The sequence below is a fragment of the Melanerpes formicivorus genome, unplaced genomic scaffold (genome assembly GCF_026170545.1).
Source record: "Melanerpes formicivorus ecotype bairdi unplaced genomic scaffold, bMelFor1.0.p_v2 SCAF_9, whole genome shotgun sequence".
Lineage (NCBI taxonomy): Eukaryota > Metazoa > Chordata > Aves > Piciformes > Picidae > Melanerpes > Melanerpes formicivorus.
Genome location: NW_027142361.1, coordinates 17,883,355 through 17,902,663, shown reverse-complemented (window position 1 = coordinate 17,902,663; position 19,309 = coordinate 17,883,355). Strand labels below are relative to the sequence as shown.

The window sequence follows — 19,309 nt, the reverse complement described above, 5'->3', positions numbered from 1 at the left end:
CTGGCATCAGGACCTGTTCCCTCAATAAAAAGAGGAGGGTAGTTGTTATTGGTGATTCCCTTCTGAGGGGAATGGAGGGCCCTATATGTCGGCCTGACCCATCTCATAGGGAACTCTGTTGTCTGCCAGGAGCCCAAGTTAATGATGTTACCAGTAGGCTGCCTAAACTGGTACAGCCCTCTGACTACTACCCCTTACTAGTTATGCAGTTAGGGAATGATGATGTTGCAACCAGAACTCCCAGGGCTATCAAAGATGACTTCAGGGCCCTGGGAGACCTGGTTGAGGGGTCAGGGGCACAAATAATTTTTTCATCAATACCTTTAACTGCAGGAGGGAATACAGTAAGGAACAGGTCAGCAGCTATAGTTAACAAGTGGCTTAGAGGCTGGTGCAGTCAAAAGAATTTTGGGTTTTTTGATATTGGGAAACTTTCCACTGCACCAGGCCAGCTGGCAACAGATAGAGTACATCTGTCCCAGAGAAGGGGAAAGATCACTGTATATGAGAACGGACTGTCCCCCAAAGATAAAAAAATCCTGGGTAGGGAATTGGCGGGTCTCATAGACAGGGCTTTAAACTAGTTTCGAAGGGGGAAGGGGCTGAAGAGAGTCCTCTCAGACAAGAGTCTGGGGGCGACAAGCTAGAGTTGGAGGTGAAACCAGCAGCCCAGCTGAAGTGCATGTACACTAATGCACGAAGCATGGGTAACAAACAGGAGGAGCTGGAAGCCTTGATGCAGCAGGAAAATTATGATATAGTTGCCATCACAGAGACGTGGTGGGACGACTCACACGACTGGAGCGCTGCAATTGACGGTTACAAGCTCTTCAGGAGAGACAGGCGAGGAAGAAGGGGTGGAGGGGTGGCCCTGTACATCAGAAAGACACTAGATGCCATTGAGATGGAGATTAGGGATGCTCGGGTTGAATGCTTGTGGATAAGAATTAGAGGGAAGACCAGCAGGGCAGACACCCTGGTTGGAGTCTGTTATAGACCACCCAACCAGGAGGAAGATGTTGACGAAGCATTCTATAGGCAGCTTAGGGCTGTCTCAAGATCTCCGGACCTTGTTCTCATGGGTGACTTCAACCTGCCTGACATCTGCTGGGAACTCAACACGGCAGAGAGGAGACAGTCTAGAAGGTTTTTAGATTGCATGGAGGACAGCTTCTTATCCCAGGTGCTGCGAGAGCCTACCAGGGGCAAGGCTATGCTTGACCTCCTCTTCACCAACAGGGAAGGACTGGTGGGTGATGTGGTGGTTGGAGGGTGTTTGGGGTCCAGTGACCACGAGATAATTGAATTCTCGGTTTTTGGTCAAGCCAAGAGGGGCGGCAAGAAGACCTCCACTCTGGACTTCCGGAGGGCAGACTTTGGGTTACTCAAGGAACTAATTCAGAGGGTTCCTTGGGATAAAGTCCTTAAAAACAAAGGGGTCCAGGAGAGCTGGACCTACTTCAATGACGAATTGTTGAAGGCTCAGGGACAGGCTGTGCCAATGTGCCAGAAGATGAGCCGCCGGGGCAGACGGCCAGCCTGGATGGTTCATGAACTTTTAATGGAACTGAGGGAAAAAAAGAGGGTGTATCACCTTTGGAAGCGAGGGGAGGCAACCCACAGAATGTTTAAGGATGTTTCTAGGTCTTGTAGGAAGAGAATTAGGGAGGCAAAAGCACACTTGGAACTTAAACTGGCCTCTACTGTGAAGGACAACAAAAAGTCCTTCTATAAATACATTAATAGTAAGAGGAAGGGGAAGGAAAACCTCCACTCCTTGGTGGATACGGAGGGGAACATTGTAACCAAGGATAAGGAAAAGGCAGAGATACTTAACACCTTCTTTGCCTCAATTTTTACTAGAAGGGCAGAACGTCTTCCTGACAGCTGGTCTGCAGAGCTAGCAGAAGGAGCCAGGGAGCTGCACAGTTTCCCTATGTTCCATGAGGCGGTAGTTGGAACTCTCCTTAGCAGCTTGGATCCCCACAAGTCCATGGGACCAGATGGGATTCATCCTAGGGTGCTGAGAGAGCTGGCAGATGAGCTGGCCAAGCCACTCTCCATAATTTTCCAGCAGTCCTGGCTCACTGGCGAGGTCCCAGAGGACTGGAAGCTGGCCAACGTGGTGCCCATCCATAAGAAGGGCCGGTTGGATGAGCCAGGGAATTACAGGCCTGTCAGCCTGACCTCAGTGCCAGGCAAGATCATGGAACAGGTCATCCTGAGTTCAATAACACAACACTTACAGGATGGCCAAGGGATCAGGCCTAGCCAGCATGGATTTAGGAAGGGCAGGTCCTGCCTGACCAACCTGATCTCCTTCTATGATCAGGTGACCCGCCTGGTGGATGTGGGGAGGCCTGTTGATGTAGTCTACCTGGACCTCAGCAAGGCCTTTGACACCGTCCCCCATAGCAAACTGCTGGCCAAGCTGTCAGCCCATGGCTTGGACGGGAGCACACTGCGATGGGTTAGGAACTGGCTGGAGGGCCGAGCCCAGAGAGTGGTGGTGAATGGTGCCACATCCAGCTGGCAACCAGTCACTAGTGGTGTGCCCCAAGGATCAGTGCTGGGCCCTGTGCTCTTTAACATCTTTATTGATGATCTGGATGAGGGCATTGAGTCCATCATCAGTAAATTTGCTGACGACACCAAGCTGGGGGCAAGAGTTGATCTGCTGGAGGGTAGAGAGGCTCTGCAGAGAGACCTGGACAGGCTGGACAGATGGGCAGAATCCAACGGCATGAGATTTAACACATCCAAATGCCGGGTTCTGCACATTGGCCACAACAACCCCATGCAGTGCTACAGGCTGGGGTCAGAGTGGCTAGAGAGCAGCCAGGCAGAGAGGGATCTGGGGGTGCTGGTTGATGGTAGGCTTAACATGAGCCTGCAGTGTGCCCAGGCAGCCAAGAGGGCCAATGGCATCCTGGCCTGCATCAAGAACAGTGTGGCCAGCAGGAGCAGGGAGGTCATTCTGCCCCTGTACACTGCACTGGTTAGGCCACACCTCGAGTACTGTGTCCAGTTCTGGGCCCCTCAGTTTAGGAAGGATGTTGACTTGCTGGAACGAGTCCAGAGAAGAGCAACAAAGTTGGTGAGGGGTTTGGAACACAAGCCCTATGAGGAGAGGCTGAGGGAGCTGGGGCTGCTTAGCCTGGAGAAGAGGAGACTTAGGGGTGACCTTATCACTCTCTACAACTACCTGAAGGGAGGTTGTAGACAGGCTGATGATGGTCTCTTCTCCCAGGCACCCAGTACCAGAACAAGAGGACACAGTCTCAAGCTGCGCCAGGGGAGGTTCAGGTTGGATGTTAGGAAGAAGTTCTATACAGAAAGAGTGATTGCGCTATGGAACGGGTTGCCCGGGGAGGTGGTGGAGTCGCCGTCATTGAAGGTGTTCAGAAGGAGACTTGACGGGGTGCTTGGTGCCATGGGTTAGCTGTTTGGGTGGGTTGGATTGGTTGATGGGTTGGACACGATGATCTTGAAGGTCTCTTCCAACCTGGTTTGGTTTATTCTAATAAAGGTTTATTCTAATATTCTAATAAAGGTTTATTCTAACTTCAGAAATATCTGAACAGTCCCACACCTGAACTTTATTTGTTGTTCTTGCAAAAAGCAGGGTAACACACATGGAAGAGAATAAACTCAAACTCCTTACATATATAACTGGTTCTATATTAGTTGTTCAGGAAAAAGACACATGTCATCATGGGCTGCTCAAAGAAAAGGTACTCTCAATAAATACACAAAAGTGATCAGCAAAACCCTGATGTTATTCTGGAGGTCAGAGAACAACAGGAATCAGATTCAGCTGCTTGTATAAACTGGAATATTCACCCTGGAAATATGGTAATCAGTTCTGCTCCAGTCCCCACTCACCTACCCTAGGTCACTCAAAATTGAATCTAGAAATAGCAAAGGTCCAGAGAAGAGTGACAATGAATGTTATTAGAGGAAAGGGAAGGCTCGCCATCTGAGAAAAGATAAGAGAATGACTGTTTAGCTCAGAGAGGAGATAAATAAGCAGCACAGTGATAGTCGAGGAAGGTAAACTCAATGTTCTTTTTTATCCTTTCTCATGATGGATGCTCAGACAAAAGGGACTTCCAACTTTTTAAACACATTTCAGGATATAAAATGAAACTAGGTATAATTAACTCTCCCAGAAGTACCCTGAAGACCTCAGTAAGACTTAGAAGGAATTACATATTTATGTGACGTTTTCACTGGAGCCCAGCAACAGCACAAGAGCACAAATTTGAACATGGGAAGTTCCATCTAAATGTGAGGAGGAACTTCGTTACTTTGATGGTCATGGAGCACTGAAATGGGTTGCCCAGAGATGGGGTGGAGTCTCCACACCTGAAGTCAAAAGCTGCCAGGATGCAATCCTGTGCAACCTGCTCTAGGTGAACCTAGGGTTGGAGTAGATGATCTCCAGAAGTCCCCTCCAACCCCTATCATTCGGTGATTCTGTAAATAAAAACAATGCCCACATCTGCAGTAGCAGGATTGGGAAAAAACAACAACCACCACCACCACAAAAAAAACCCAAAACAAAACAAGAGGATGGAAGGTAAGAGCTTTTGTCCACAGACATATGGTTGGTAGCCATATATGATTAGTCACAGACTGGAGAGGATACGTAGAAAGAATGTAAAACACCATCATTAGCACCACGTGGGTTACTGCTGAGCCTTGAAGCTTCAGTCACTTGCCAGAACTCCACAGTGCTAGTGCACTACTGGCACACATGGAAAAGTCAGCCCTTGTGCCAGGAAGATGGAGCTGGGAAAGGCATCCAAGGACAAAACAGATGCTCTGATACAAGGCTTACCTAGGTAGGTGAAGGGTTAAATCTTGGAGAGCCGAGCTCCAAGCACTGCTGGACTGATAAGAAGGAGACAGTGTTGGCCTTGATGGCTTGTGAACTATGGGAACTCAGTGCAGCAGTGCTGTTGGAGGAGGGCAGATATTTGATTATGAGTGGTTGTTATGACCTGAGAGGGTAAGACTTCAGACATATAGCAGATTGATGTAACAGAGTCCCTGGTTCCTGTTGTAAACTGCTTCTGTGTTACATTAGTTTTATAAAGAATTCTGCATAATAAAGTGGACACCTGGCCTGCATCAGGCTGCGTCCCATCTCTTAATCGCGGCAGGTAGGTATTAACCAGTGCTCCTCAGACCTGCCATTTCACATTCATAGGTTCCTAGTAGGAACTCAGGTTGAACTGAAGTTCCTTTATACTTTCCCTCCTTATGTAATGCCCAAACACAGCTTTACATGCTGAGGATGGTGACATGAAATCACTGCAAGGGCAAGCAGGGCAGCTGGATGTTGCATGGGTAGGCACTCAGGGGGATGCTCCACAGCATGGGGTCTGTGATTTGGGTTATCCCAGATGAAGCCAGCAGATGTTCTTCAAAGCAAGCAAGAGGTTAAAAATAAACATGGTCCTACAGTTCCCCCCATACACCAGTGCTACCAGAGCCAGTAAAAAATACATTAGCCTGTAATTAGCAACCATGATGCCTTTTTACACCTTCACTGAAAGCATCTGGGCACTTATAGAGACTTCCAATCCCATATATGTGACAACTGCTTTCATGATATAAGAAGACAACATTGTAACTCAGGATGAGATCCTGATTTTCACCTTTATGAGCAGGGAGACCTTTATGAGCAGTGTGCCCAGGCAGCCAAGAGGGCCAATAGCATCCTGGCCTGCATCAAGAACAGTGTGGCCAGCAGGAGCAGGGAGGTCATTCTGCCCCTGTACACTGCACTGGTTAGGCCACACCTCGAGTACTGTGTCCAGTTCTGGGCCCCTCAGTTTAGGAAGGATGTTGACTTGCTGGAACGAGTCCAGAGAAGAGCAACAAAGTTGGTGAGGGGTTTGGAACACAAGCCCTATGAGGAGAGGCTGAGGGAGCTGGGGCTGCTTAGCCTGGAGAAGAGGAGACTTAGGGGTGACCTTATCACTCTCTACAACTACCTGAAGGGAGGTTGTAGACAGGCTGATGATGGTCTCTTCTCCCAGGCAGCCAGTACCAGAACAAGAGGACACAGTCTCAAGCTGCGCCAGGGGAGGTTCAGGTTGGATGTTAGGAAGAAGTTCTATACAGAAAGAGTGATTGCGCTATGGAATGGGTTGCCCGGGGAGGTGGTGGAGTCGCCGTCATTGAAGGTGTTCAGAAGGAGACTTGATGGGGTGCTTGGTGCCATGGGTTAGCTGTTTGGGTGGGTTGGATTGGTTGATGGGTTGGACACGATGATCTTGAAGGTCTCTTCCAACCTGGTTTGGTTTATTCTAATAAATACTTGAGTATTACAGCTGGTTCTGGACAATGCAGGAGAGTATCTGGACTAGAGAATTCTTCTCATTCTTGCACCAGACAGTGCTGCAGCAGGTCAGATTGACAAAGCTCCTTTTGCAAATTTTGATTTCAGTTATTCTGACCTTGGCAGATCTAAAAATTTTATCTGGAGTCTGCTGCTGCAAGGAGCTGCCCCTCCCACAGATCTTTTTTATTATTAAAAAAAAATAAAAAAGAGGGAAAAAAGAGAGAGAGAGAGTGATCACAAAGAAACAAAAAGCATCTGAGCTCCGTGAACAGAAAAATAACTCATTAGGTGCTGGATGCTTCAAGAGATCATCAGCCTGTGAGCACTCTGGACAGACATCCTAGCATTACATTTTATTGCATGCAATCTGCCAAACAACTGGGGTTTGCTTACAGCTGATTAGAATTGGAAGCTTGCATATTATGCTTGTCTAAGAGGGAACACAGTTTGATCTAATGCAAAATACGAAAGATACTGTGTAGCAAGCATAAAATGGCTGCTCTGGCATTTTAGAAGACATACAGCAATGACCCTGAGCCAAACCATTTGAACTCTCAGACAATAAGAAGATCTTGCCTGGGTCTAAATTGTAAAGTGAACTTCACTGAATGCCTTTGCAAAGTGCCTGCACTCGCAAATCTCAAAGCATTTCACACGCGTGAGCAGCACACAAAGACCCTAAAAAATCACTCCCTTCCTACACCTCCAAGGACTTAAATGAAGTTCAGTCTCCCACTGCAAGTTGCTGACTAACACACACCTTATGAGAGAATAGAAAGACCTGGAAAATAATGTAAAGAAGTCACCTGATGTTTCCCTCTGCATTAAGCTCAAATATATCAGAAGCATCCTGACAGAATTTAGTTAATTTGCTCCCAAGAAGCACTGCGTAACTTCCATAGATAACGTCCTTAGCGCTCAGCCATTACTCACATCAGAAAGCTTTACCTAATGCCTAACACCAACCTTCCTTGGTAACCCTAAACTCACAGGCTTTTAGCACCCTGCTCAACTTTTCTTAGGTTTGGCTCAGTCTTCCAAGCAGGTAATAGGTATTTTAGAGTTAAGAACAGAGTCCCTGAATGGTTTGATGATATCTGAGGGTCATAGGGACAGCAAAGCTTAACACTCAACTCTCCTCTCAGCAGCCAGTGAAATGAACCTGAGGAAGCAGCATTCTCAAGCCAATGGGTGGACATTATTATATTGATGAGAAACTCATGTTCTGTTTCTAACAATGTGCACGCCTAATGGAAGAGGCTGACAGACATTACTTCCTGCTCTGCTGTCAGCTTGGAAAGGGAGAAATGCAATGAATCCAAAACTTAAATCTCCTCCAAAGCCTTGCACAGGAAACTTAGATCCCCTATGGGGCCAGTATTAAGGTTCTGCTAGAAGACATAACTAAGAGTAATGGGATGAAATTAACTAAGAAAATTTCCTAACTGAATTTCAGGAGCTAATAGAGCTCTCATTTTCCCCAGGGAAGCTGTGGAAGCCCCAGCGCTCAGGAGAGCTGCAGTAATAGTGCTTTCACAATCAGAAGAATTTCTAATAAGGCATGTCAGGACTGATATCACTCAGGGCCAGAACCATGCACAGGGCTCTGCTGGCCTGGCCCAGCTCAGCAACAGCTTGCTGGGACCACTGCAGAAGGTGCTTCTTGCAGGAGGACAGACGATGCAGGATCTCCTACAGTGTGAGTGTGTGGCTGATGGAAATGCAGTGACTGGTTTTGGCCTGGAGGTGACTTTCCTTGCCAGCTGGGGTCTATTTTAAAGGGGGAACAAGAATACAACCTGATCATATTAGACAATGGATTTGGCAGTGATGTCACAGTAACACATTCATTGGCAAAATCAGAGGACACCTCTTCCGTGATGTCTGCACAGCTGTCAGCACGACCATGCTTATAACCAAATTAGGATCTCTTCCAACTCAAACCAAATAGATTTGGAACAAAATCGGGCAGATCAAAAATACCACCATGGAAAATCTGTGTAGCTTTTTGTTAAATTTCCCCTTCCCTGTGCTCTTAGTTTTGGATTCCTGTCATTTGCCCTGCGCCAGTTCCTGCGCATCCTTACTGTGCAGAGAGCTGGACCAATTCAAGAAAAGGCAGGGGGAAATGAAAAGGATTTACTTTTTCTGAACCGAGCTGATTTGGCTGGTATTTCAATCAGACAAGAAGAGTATCTGGCACAATGCAGGGTGGAAGGAGCAGGGAAACTGAGGAGAAGGAACTGAGAAGGGCGATGAGACACCTAAGGCTGAGATGGTGACAAACTGTTAATTCAGCTCAACTATATCATGAAACTATACCCTCAGTATCTTCAGAAATCTAAACCCATTTTCTTATGAATAAAGTTGCCATGTATCACAAAGCCAAGTGAGACACCTGACTCTGTTTTGCCATCTCTGAAATGGGTATAATTGGTATCTCTATCAACTACTTTATTTAATCACAGTATATCTTTACAAAAGGATGCTTCAAGAGTACAGACAACTGTTAAAATAAAAAAACTAAGACTCATAAAATGAAACCAAATAACCCTCAACCAGAAAGCAAAGTCCCTACTCCCTAGATAAACCAAAATACTTTCAACTGATGAATTATTCATCTTGTTTAGAGCAGAATTTATAATTATTTTAATTTAGTCTTTGGATAAAGCATATACTTAAAAAACAACACTCAACTCTCCCCCCCAGTCTTCAGTGACAATTAACAAAAGCACTTTAAAACGGGTATACAGTCATTGATCCTGCTGCCAATCTTAGATGGGTTCTTGCCTGAAAGAGTAGATAAACCTCAACTCCGACATATGATTAGGAGAAGCACAAATAACTTAAAAATAAATTAAAAAAAGAAAACAACACACAGGAGACAAAATAACATAGCTTCAAGAAAAATAAGAAGAGAAAACCCTAAGGGAATTTTCAATTTTGTAGTTCTAATGAGAAGGGTTGAAAAGAAGAAGTGAAGCAGAGAAAAGGGGGAAAAAATTATCTTTGGCACAAGACATAAGGAAGAACATAAAACTGAACCAGAAACAGACTTTCAAGTTTAACCTCGGGTTTTCACAGACAGGACTATTGTAGTAGTCTTAATTCTATTCCCAAAGGAGGGTAAAGCCACACAACAACATCACCACACACAAAACTCGGAATATTTCATGAGCAGGAGACTCAAAAAGAGAACAGGTCAAGGTTGATATCACTAGCACAGCAGCAAGAGGGAGCTTGCACTGCAGTTGTCTGAACCACACCTAGTCTGCAGTTAAATATAGAACTTTACTTTCTGGAATTATTGCTTCTCTTAACCTTCAGAGCATAAATACTTGGACAGATATTTAGGGAAAAAAACAAACAACCACAAACCAACCAATTAAAAAAATAGTAAAACCAAAGCATCAATCAAACAAATAATCAAAACAGAAAGGAGAGAGGGAGAAAGAGAGGGACCTGAAGCTATTGTCCAAAATCTAAGCCTAGGACTAATAAACTACCCTGGGAGAATTTCCAAAAAAGCAGTAAAGATTGGAGAATTGAATTACAGAATGCAAGCAGTGGTCTGGAAATACAGTGTAAACCAATTAGTTTATTTAATACACATACCCTATATACAGACACTTATGGACACTGGACATTTAAGCCTATGTGCTGGCCCTAACTGTAATGTTAATTATATCAGCATGGCAGCAATATGATAATTAATTACACTGGATTTTTTTTTTTTGTTGTGCAGTTACATCTTTTTTAAAAAGATAAGTTAGCCCTTCAGCCCTCACCTTTCTCATTCAGTTCATGGTCCAAATCCTGAATGGTGCTGTGCATTTTCAGCTGGAGAGTCTGCTCCTTGGAGCAAATCTGCCTAATTTTTGCAATCAAATTTAGATTTTTCCTTGAAGTGCTCTCAGCTGGTTTGACATACTGACTTTTAGAGACTGCATGTCTTACCAACTGCATTGAATTCAAAAGCACGTACCACAATTAACTGATAGGGCAGCCCAAGAATTTGATCCTCACCCAAAAGATGCTTATACAGCTTCAGAGCAACATTTCTGAAGTATATAGGAAGAAGTAGTTCTGCATTTTCTATGCAAGAGTTTCCATTAAGGTTGGGTTCAAGCCTCTTCTCTTCAGGCACTTAACTAAATCACCAAAGTTAGGTTTAATTGCAGAACGCTCCTCCACTTAACTAAATAACCAAAGTTAGGTTTAATTGCAGAAGGCTACCCTTTTGTAGCCAGAGAGGAAGGTGCATATAGCCCTCATACAAGCTTAATTCATGAGATGGAATTGTCTTCTGGATCTCTAAATCCTTGCATGCACCATTGGTGCACCAAGGAGCTGAAGGACAGAGAAATACAGTGCAATGAAACTTGCAAATTAAGGAACATAATCAACCTGAGTAAGATGCCTCCACTCACAGTCAAAACTTAATCCTTCAGAGGAAAAAGAAAATTACTAGAGACCACATGCAATGCCAAACACCATTTTAGTGTGTCTGTGGTGGGTTGAGAGAGAAGGCCTAGCTTTCTCTCCCCCACAAAAAGGAAAAAAAACTCAGCCGGAGAAGCGGAAGGAATGCTGTATTTTACAAGCAATGTGGAAAGGCAGTTTAGATATACAATATAAATAATATTTACAATATATGTACAGAAATATACAGCAAAGTAAAAAAACAAGAATACAGGAACGAAATTCCCTCCTCCGGACAGAGGAGGGTTCCCCCCCCGTACCCCACTCTCTCCCCATACCTCCCTTTTTTCCCAAAGAGGGTTAGAGAGAGAAAAAGGCAGTTACTAAGAAAGCAGAATTTTAGTAGGCCTATTGTGACCGTTTGAGGCTGTGCCCTTAAGAAAGGGAATATGGTGGACGGAAGTTGGTAAATGAAAAGAACAATCTAAACTAATTTCATTGGTAAAGTGGGAGGAAGCACCTTCTGAACTGGGAGTGCAGGAGGGTATCCTGGGCATTCCAGCACTTTATCTTCAGTCTTGCTTCCGCTCCTCCGCAGGGCAGCAGCTCTCTGTCCTGGGCTTTCGGCCAAGGCTTTGGCCTTGCAACCGACAAGCTACCAAGGCCTGTATTAACTCCTTTCCAATTAACACAAACTGCTTCTAACCTTTTTTTCTCTTTCTCTCTCTTTCTAACCCACTCTGGGGAAAAGGGGGAGAGAGGGGGAGAGCGGAGGTGGGGAACCCCCTCAGCAGGGGGGGGAACTCTCATTTCTGTGTTACTTTATTGTATATCTTTGTATATATTGTAAATATTGTAAATTTGTATATATTCCCCTGCATATCCTACATTGCTTTGTAAATATACAGCTCCACTGCTTTGCTAATTCAGCTGTGAGGTTTTTTTTCCTTTCCCTTCAATTTTCTTTCCCTTTACTTTACAAGGGGGAAGGGAGGAGGCTTCTTGGCCTTACCCTTCCAACCCTACCACACCTATTAGTAGGAATAGTTGCTTATCTGTTATCCAAGGTCGCTCTGGCTAGGAGCCCAGAAGCAGCCAAGCTGGAATGGAGAGGGAAAGGAACAAACTGAGGAAAAAATTCCAGCTGCACTAAAACTTAAAACTGCATTCTACCAATCTACCAATTAAATTCGTTTAGAATATCAATGTTTTCATTGTCTTCACCAAAACATTCAGACAGAGTGTCCCAGCACTGTCCCTTTCTTAAAGGCACAGCCTCAAACAGTCACAGTGTCACATGCTTATTCCTCATCCTGTGGCACCAAGTGAACCTGATCTGCTTGGCCAGACAGCCAAGAGTCTGGCTACCTTCATCCTGGATCCAGTTATGAGTCATATTATGGACAAGCCTGGAAGACTCCGTTAACTTTCAAGTGAAATTAGTTAACATCTTCCTAGGTTCCCAAGAGAGTGTCTTCCTACCACTCTCAAATTTTGACACATGTAACAGCTGATCCTTACAGCTCAACTAGGCCTATTAAAGCTTTAACAGTTAAATAACTGTATTCCAATCTTGCTTTATGTGTGGTTTTACTGCCCTACAAAGCTTTTACCATGGCTCAAGTTTACTGTGTTCTTGCCTCGAGTAAAACTCCTCATCCATACTTTCCAGTATCCATGCACGAGGCTGTGAAATTCACTGCTTGTGGTGACCCAAAAAGAGCTTTGCAAATGAGTATTAAAGCCAGGATTAAGGCAATGTGGCAGAAATCTCCATTTACCAGCAGAATACAAAGGAAACAACAACCCACAAAAACAAGCCAAACACCCCAGCAGCAAAGACTTTACACAGAATGAGACACAGCAACTAAACCACGAATGACAAAGAAGAAAGAGGGTAATGAAAAATCAGATCAAATGATTATGTACACACAACTGGATGATCACAGAACCATAGAATCACAGACTGGTCTGAGTTAAAAGGGACTCTGAAGATCATCTAGTTCCAAACCCTCTGCCATGGGGCAAACACCTTCTGCTAGATCATGTTGCACAAGGCCCCATCCAACCTGGCTTTGAACACTTCCAGAGTTGAAGCCTCCACAACTTCTCTGGGCAACCTGTTCCCGTGCTTCACCTCACTCATGGTGAATTATCTATTCCTAATGCCTAATCTCAATCTAGATTCTTCCAGTTAAAAGCCTCTATGACTTCCAATGACTTGCTTCTTTCCATATGCAAAACCAAATCTCTCATCTTTCTAACAGACACATACCAAAGGATTACAGGTAGTCTGACTTGCAAGCATCACTAATGCCACAGAAGAGACTGGCTTTAGGAAAGAACTGAAGGAGGAAGCTTTTTAGATTTCTTTTCCTGCTCTGTGTACAGGACCTAGTACAATGGGGTCTAAGGCACTATCATGATTCAAAGAGCAAATAATAGCAGTTATTGCACTTTAGTCCAGAGAGAAACCAAGAAGTAAAATGCTCATGCTCAAAGAACTCTTAATTCTCATGCAGAGCAACCATATCACACACAGAGGGTTAATAAGGAGATGAGACTGTCCTGAAGGTACACTGATCTGTAGCAGTTCTGTCATTCTTCATAATCAGTCATACAAGCATTTTAAAGTGCTAAAGACCCTATATTGTCTGTGTGGAGAGGGACACTAAAAAACACAGACCTTTGTATTATGAAACACAGAATGATGGAATGCTCTAAGTAGGAAGGGGTCTTCAATGGCCATCTAGTCCAAATCCCCTGCAGTAAAAAGGGACAGCTTCAACTAGAGCAGGTTGCTCAGAGCCCTGTCCAACCTGAGCTGCAATGTTTCCAGGGATGGGGCATCCACCACCTCTCTGGGCAACCTAGGCCAGTACCTCACCAATCTCAGTGTGAAAGAATTCTTCCTTGAATCTAGTCTAAATTTCTCCTCTTTTAGCTTAAAACCACCCCACCTTGTTCTAGAGAATGAGATTTCTGCACTTTGTCTTAGTTGGATCTAGCAAAGCAGAACAGATTTTAAACATTATTTCCTTTGTGGAAACGTTCAGCCAAAGATGAAAATACCAGTGCAGTGACAGGACAGAACAAAGGAACAAATATTTAGTTACTGGTCTGAGTCCTGCAAAGACCCTGTGATGATCTGTGGCCACACAGAACACACAGAACTGAAGGGCTGGGAGCTCTAATGATCACCTGCCACTCTGCATATGTATTTGAAAGATCCACTTTGGTCTGCACAGTTCCCAGTTCATGTAAAAGGGCTGCAAGAGCCTTTTAGGACAAGGAATCTACTGCTTGTAAGGCAAAGTTCTGCATCCTGAACAATTAGAGCGCTGCCAAAATGCTCATCTCAGCTATAAAATGATGATCTATTGTAAAGACAAATGAGTAAACTGGAAAAGGAGTTATGTGAAATGTAAAGGGTGTTTAGACCCTGCACCAAGACAGAGCCTGCATTAGGCTAGATACAAAGAATTCTGCAAAAGCAAAGGAAGAGCTGAACACCAATGCCCTTAGACTGAGCTGAGGACAAGATGTCTTAGAGGCTACAAAACAATGAGGTGTTGTCCAGAACACTGTAACATTCTTTTAAATAAGAGAAGCAGTAAAATAGCTCCTCCTAATCAAAAGACTACACTGTTATTGATTTGCATGATGCTAAAACACATCCATGGAAATGAAGTAGGTGTCCAGCATAGCAGGAGTTGTATTGGCTTTAACAGGCCCATCTCTGTAATTCCCAAGTGACATACCTTTCCATAACAGCCAGGCACTCCTTTCTCCATGTGAACCGACTGCCTCGCCGTAGTCTGAAGGTCCCAGAGGTAGCTGTGACTGGGGGAGGTGTCTGTCTCCATTCTGGCTCTTCTATTGGGATAGGAGCAGGTCTCATGCTTAATGTAGCCCCTAAGAATAATAAATACTGTGTTTCCTAGTGGATTAAATATCATAGCCATTTTCACACTCCTGCTCATGAAAAAAAGATAAAACAGATGATGAATCCATTCAAACTAAAAAAGTAAAACATTATCAAACAAAGACACCTTAAAGATAACACAAAGCCAGCTAGAGTTCCCATCGTCAACCTCAATAACTGAGCTGATAGCTGCTTAGGAAAAGTTGTTCTGTCTTCCACAAGTAGAAAAAAGTGTCCCACAGAAAGGGTGTAATAAATCCCCACTGGGACTTATTTAGGTTGTGCTGCTACCTCTTCTGCCACGAAATGGAAAATAGCAGGTTTCTATTTAATTGTACAACAGTCTCAGGAAGCCAAATGTAAATTTATACCAAAGGTATTTTCATATGTCCAAGGAGGAGAGTAAACACTTGAAATAGCTCCACTGATAGAAACACACTCTGTGACCCATGCATACAGAGGCTCCTGAGTGCCAGCTCTCCTTTTAAAAGTCACTGAAAGCAGAGTAACACCACACCTTTTCTATTCTGTCCCACTTCTAAGGATATATTTCTCCTTTCAAGAAGCCTGAGCTGGAAAGCATCAAGCAAGAGACAGGATTTGGCACAATGCCTTCAGGAAAGGCCCTTTGAAACTTACCCCTGATTCTTTCCACAACAGCCTCTCAGTTAATAAATCAAGATAAATCAAGACACACAGGGTGACTGAGTGTTCATACATCCCTTGGTGAGGATGGGAACCTGGTATAGGACATCAGTACATAAAATAGGATATGTTCTGAAGGATAGTTTTGTGTTCAGAGACTTCCCCTGGAGGGAAGAAACAGCTATTCCTGTGTGCAAGAAATCAAAAAATCCCCAGTCACATGAAAAGATAAACCACCACCTATATCCCATATGCATTCTGAGTTCAACTGGAATTCATGCACTGAACCAGCCTGGACAGATCCAAGAGGAGCAGGCAGCTTGGCTCACAGGAGAATACAGTATTGTGCACAGTAAAAGCAAGGCTGAGACAGCAAGCCCCTCTAGGCACACCGATTTGCCCAGAACGGTTAGGATTTAATCATAAAAGCATACAGTGTTAGTTGAACAACACTGCTTGTTTAATTTAAAATAGAGTAAAAGGGTTAAAGGAACTTAGGAGTTTAACCAATAAGCAAATTCCTGCAGTTAAAAAGCAAGAAATGAGCTATTTATGCATTTGGCTGTGTTCCTTTCCAGAAATGCACAATAAGTATTTTCCTTCCTGCCAGGGGCTTGCATCTGTGTTAAGTAGTGGAGCCCAAAATCATTTAACAATTTTACCCAGGAGAAGGTCTCTAGGAAGTGAAGCCCACAATCTCTGCCTTGCGTGCACAACAGACCGTGACTCTTACTAATTCCCAGCTAACGAGCCTAGACAGATTACTTCATTTTATTGACACATGAAATATTCCCTATATTGCCAATTTAATGGAGGCCACTTCAAGGAAAGTTCCTTATCTAATCTTTCTAGTTCTTGCAGTTTAGGGGCCTGCATCAGTAGCAGTGGCTAAGCTTCAAACACATTTCAAAAACTATAAAACTTTTAAAAAGGAAATTTTACAAAGACATGGGGGAGAATAGGACAAGAAAAAGCTTTCTCTGCATTGTCTCAACAATATACTTTCCCTACCTGGAAAAAAAGGAGGCTTAGGAGAGACCTTCTCACATTCTACAACTCCCTGAAAGGTTTTAGCAAGTTGGAGGTTGGCCACTACTCCTCAGCAACAAGTGACAGGACAAAAGGGAACAGATTCAAGTTGTGCCAGGGGAGGTTTAGGATGGACATGAGGAACATTTTCTTCATGGAAAAGGTTGCCAAGTTGCCCAGGGAAGTGGTGGAGTCAGCATGCCTGGAAGGATTTAAAAGATGTGGAAATGTGGTACCGAGGAATGTGGTTTAGTGGTGACTTGGCAATGGTTGACCTTGATTGTCTTTAAGGTCTTTTCCAACCAAAATAATTTTCCAGGATCTGTGATTCTGTAATTTCATTTCACAGGGAGAGGAGAGGAATATCAGTGATTACAAACATCAATGGAAGAGCTGCAGTGTACTTCCATTAAAGTTGCCTGAGATTTTTCAGACAAAGGTTGAAAGAAATCCTTCATTTAAAGCATAAATTTGATCCTGCGACCGCTATGTTCACTGAATGTAAGATGCTTTGTTTTAGTAGCCTTGCTACATCAATTTAGCTATTCCTCTGTCTATGGGGTAACATCAATATCAGCAGCAGGTAAGAGAGAAGTATGCTGAGAATTACAAGCAAGTACTCATCACTGGTTCTGGACACACATATAAAGAGAAGCACCTGAGTGCATACAAAGGCCCAAAATGTGCCTGGATGTATGAGTGGCAAAAGCAGAGGACATTTGATAAGGTAACTATGCCGCTTTTCTTCATCCCCCTCAACTGAGTGCCTGCTTGGGGATGCTGTTTGTTCTCCTGTTGCAATGCTCCATTGCAATCTTCTCACCACCCAGCTATACTTCTTTACAACTTACTAAGTTACATCCTAGTTACTAGGGCTTTTTACAAACCTCTAAACCAGCTTTTAAGGAGAAGCAAAACTTCTCTCCTGAGCAGAATGAGTGGAGCGAATGCATGATGAGATTTTTCAGCTTAGTATAAGAATCAAAAAGCAAGACATCTATAAAGGGTATAGAGGTGAACCGTTGTGACCGTTTGGGAAGAGCTCCTTTTGCAGAGGAAAATGAAAAGCAACGTGCCTCACTACCTGCCAGCAGTGAAATTTTTTTGCAGCAACACAGCCTTTTCTTTGTGCAAGCCAGCTTTTGCTTTATTGCCAGGCATGACTTTGGGGATGCTACAGGTGGGGTTTGGGGAGAGGAAGCAAGAGATGCTCTCAGGCTGGAATTTAGCTCTCTCGCAGTACTCCAAATTCCTCATGGAAAAGCCTGGCATCTCTCAGCACATCCCATACACTATCCTGAAGAAAGAGGTTAGCTCTTAAAAGCATCACATGCAACTGCTGATCCACATCACATGTCTCAAGAGAGGCCCTGCCATACAGGAGCAATGTGTAGAATGGTTGGAGCAAGCCTCAGGCCATCTCCCAGATTCAAAAACTCATTTAGTAGCAAGCTTTTGCAGCATGTACCTATACTGATAAGAACAGATGTGTGACCATTTGAGGCTGTCCCTTTAAGAAAGGGGACATTGTGGCTGAATGTTTATAAACGAAAGACAGATCTAAACTAATTTCATTGGTAGATTGGTAGAAAGCACCTTTGAACTTGGAGTACAGCAGAGTATTCTGGGCAGTCCTGCACTTCTTTTCTTCCTTGCGGCAGCTCGCAGCTTTCTGGGCTTTCGGCCAGACTGACCTTGGAAAAAGATAAGGCCTTTTCTAACACATAACTGCCTAACTGCTTTTAATTAACAATTATTCCTTTTTCTCTCTTTCTAACCCTCTCTGGGGAAAAGGGGGAGAGAAGGGGGTACAGGGGTGGGGAACCCTCCTCAGCAGAGGAGGGAAATCTCATTTCTGTGTTACTTTGTTGTATATTTCTGTATATATTGTAAATACTGTAAATTCTGTATATATTTCCCTGCGTTCCCTAAACTGCTTTGTAAATATAGCACATTCCTTTGCTAATCTGGCTGTGCGGGTTTTTTTCCTTTCAGTTTTCTTCCCTTTACTTTACTACAGCCAGAGTGACCTGAGATCACAAGATAAACACCTTTCAGTTACTACTGAGTCAGGGTGGATTTGAATTGGCAGCCTGCACAGCTAAAGGTTCCCCAAAGAGCTCATTCCATGAATGGAAAGGATCAGAGTGGGCACTATTTTCCCTGCAGCTCTGCAAAATAGTAAATCATCAACAAAACATTTCTAGCACAAATATTGTGAGATATCCAGACCTTGATTTGGGGGGTTTGGTTTTCTGGGATTTTTTTTTGGTAAAAGCTATTCTCTTATAGCTAAACAAGAACGGCAAAGGGAGATGCTAAATCTTGATAATAACTACCTTTCTTTAGTGACCACTACCTTTCTCCAAGGTGACCACAGCTACCTTCCCATTACAGAAGACTGACAGAAACAAATATCCAGCCTAAATGGATACCCATCTGTAACTTCAACACATAATTTCTAGGTGTCAGCTTCAGTTTGCAACACACTGAGGCCACAAACATGCTGAAGTTACTCAATAACAGACTTCACAGTGAACAAGGCCCAGCACCAGCCACACTGACCAGGCTAACAACTACCAACATAAAAAGAATTGTTTATCTATTTAAAGTCCATGGGCTATGAAAAAAAAACCTAATTAAAAAAAACCAGTATATAACAGGGATCTATGCTCTCATATACTGGCATCTGAAACATATACTGTTAATCTACTGCCAAAATGCTCTTAGTTCTCTATAAAAAACAAGAGATGTGTGCCTGTCAAAAACAAAAACAAAAAAAGGAAAAAAGAAGAAAAGAAAAAAAACAAGGACAAGTCCGATCTAAATGAAAATCATTCCCATTAATTGGATTAAAGACCTTTCAAATACAAACATTTAGCACTGACTTCTCCCATTTGACAAAACCCCCTGCTTTTCACCCTAATTGGCAA

General features: G+C 43.7%; 1 protein-coding gene across 19 annotated transcripts in view; it reads right to left on the bottom strand.

Moving 5' to 3' along the window:
- Positions 1-19,309, bottom strand: part of HMBOX1 (homeobox containing 1) — a 203,615-nt gene that overhangs the window by 35,367 nt on the left and 148,939 nt on the right. For all 19 annotated transcript variants that reach the window (XM_068143198.1, XM_068143199.1, XM_068143200.1 and 16 more), the window contains one exon: positions 14,539-14,692. In XM_068143198.1, coding sequence (XP_067999299.1) covers positions 14,539-14,692 — 154 coding nt within the window. The remainder of the gene's footprint in view (positions 1-14,538; positions 14,693-19,309) is intronic.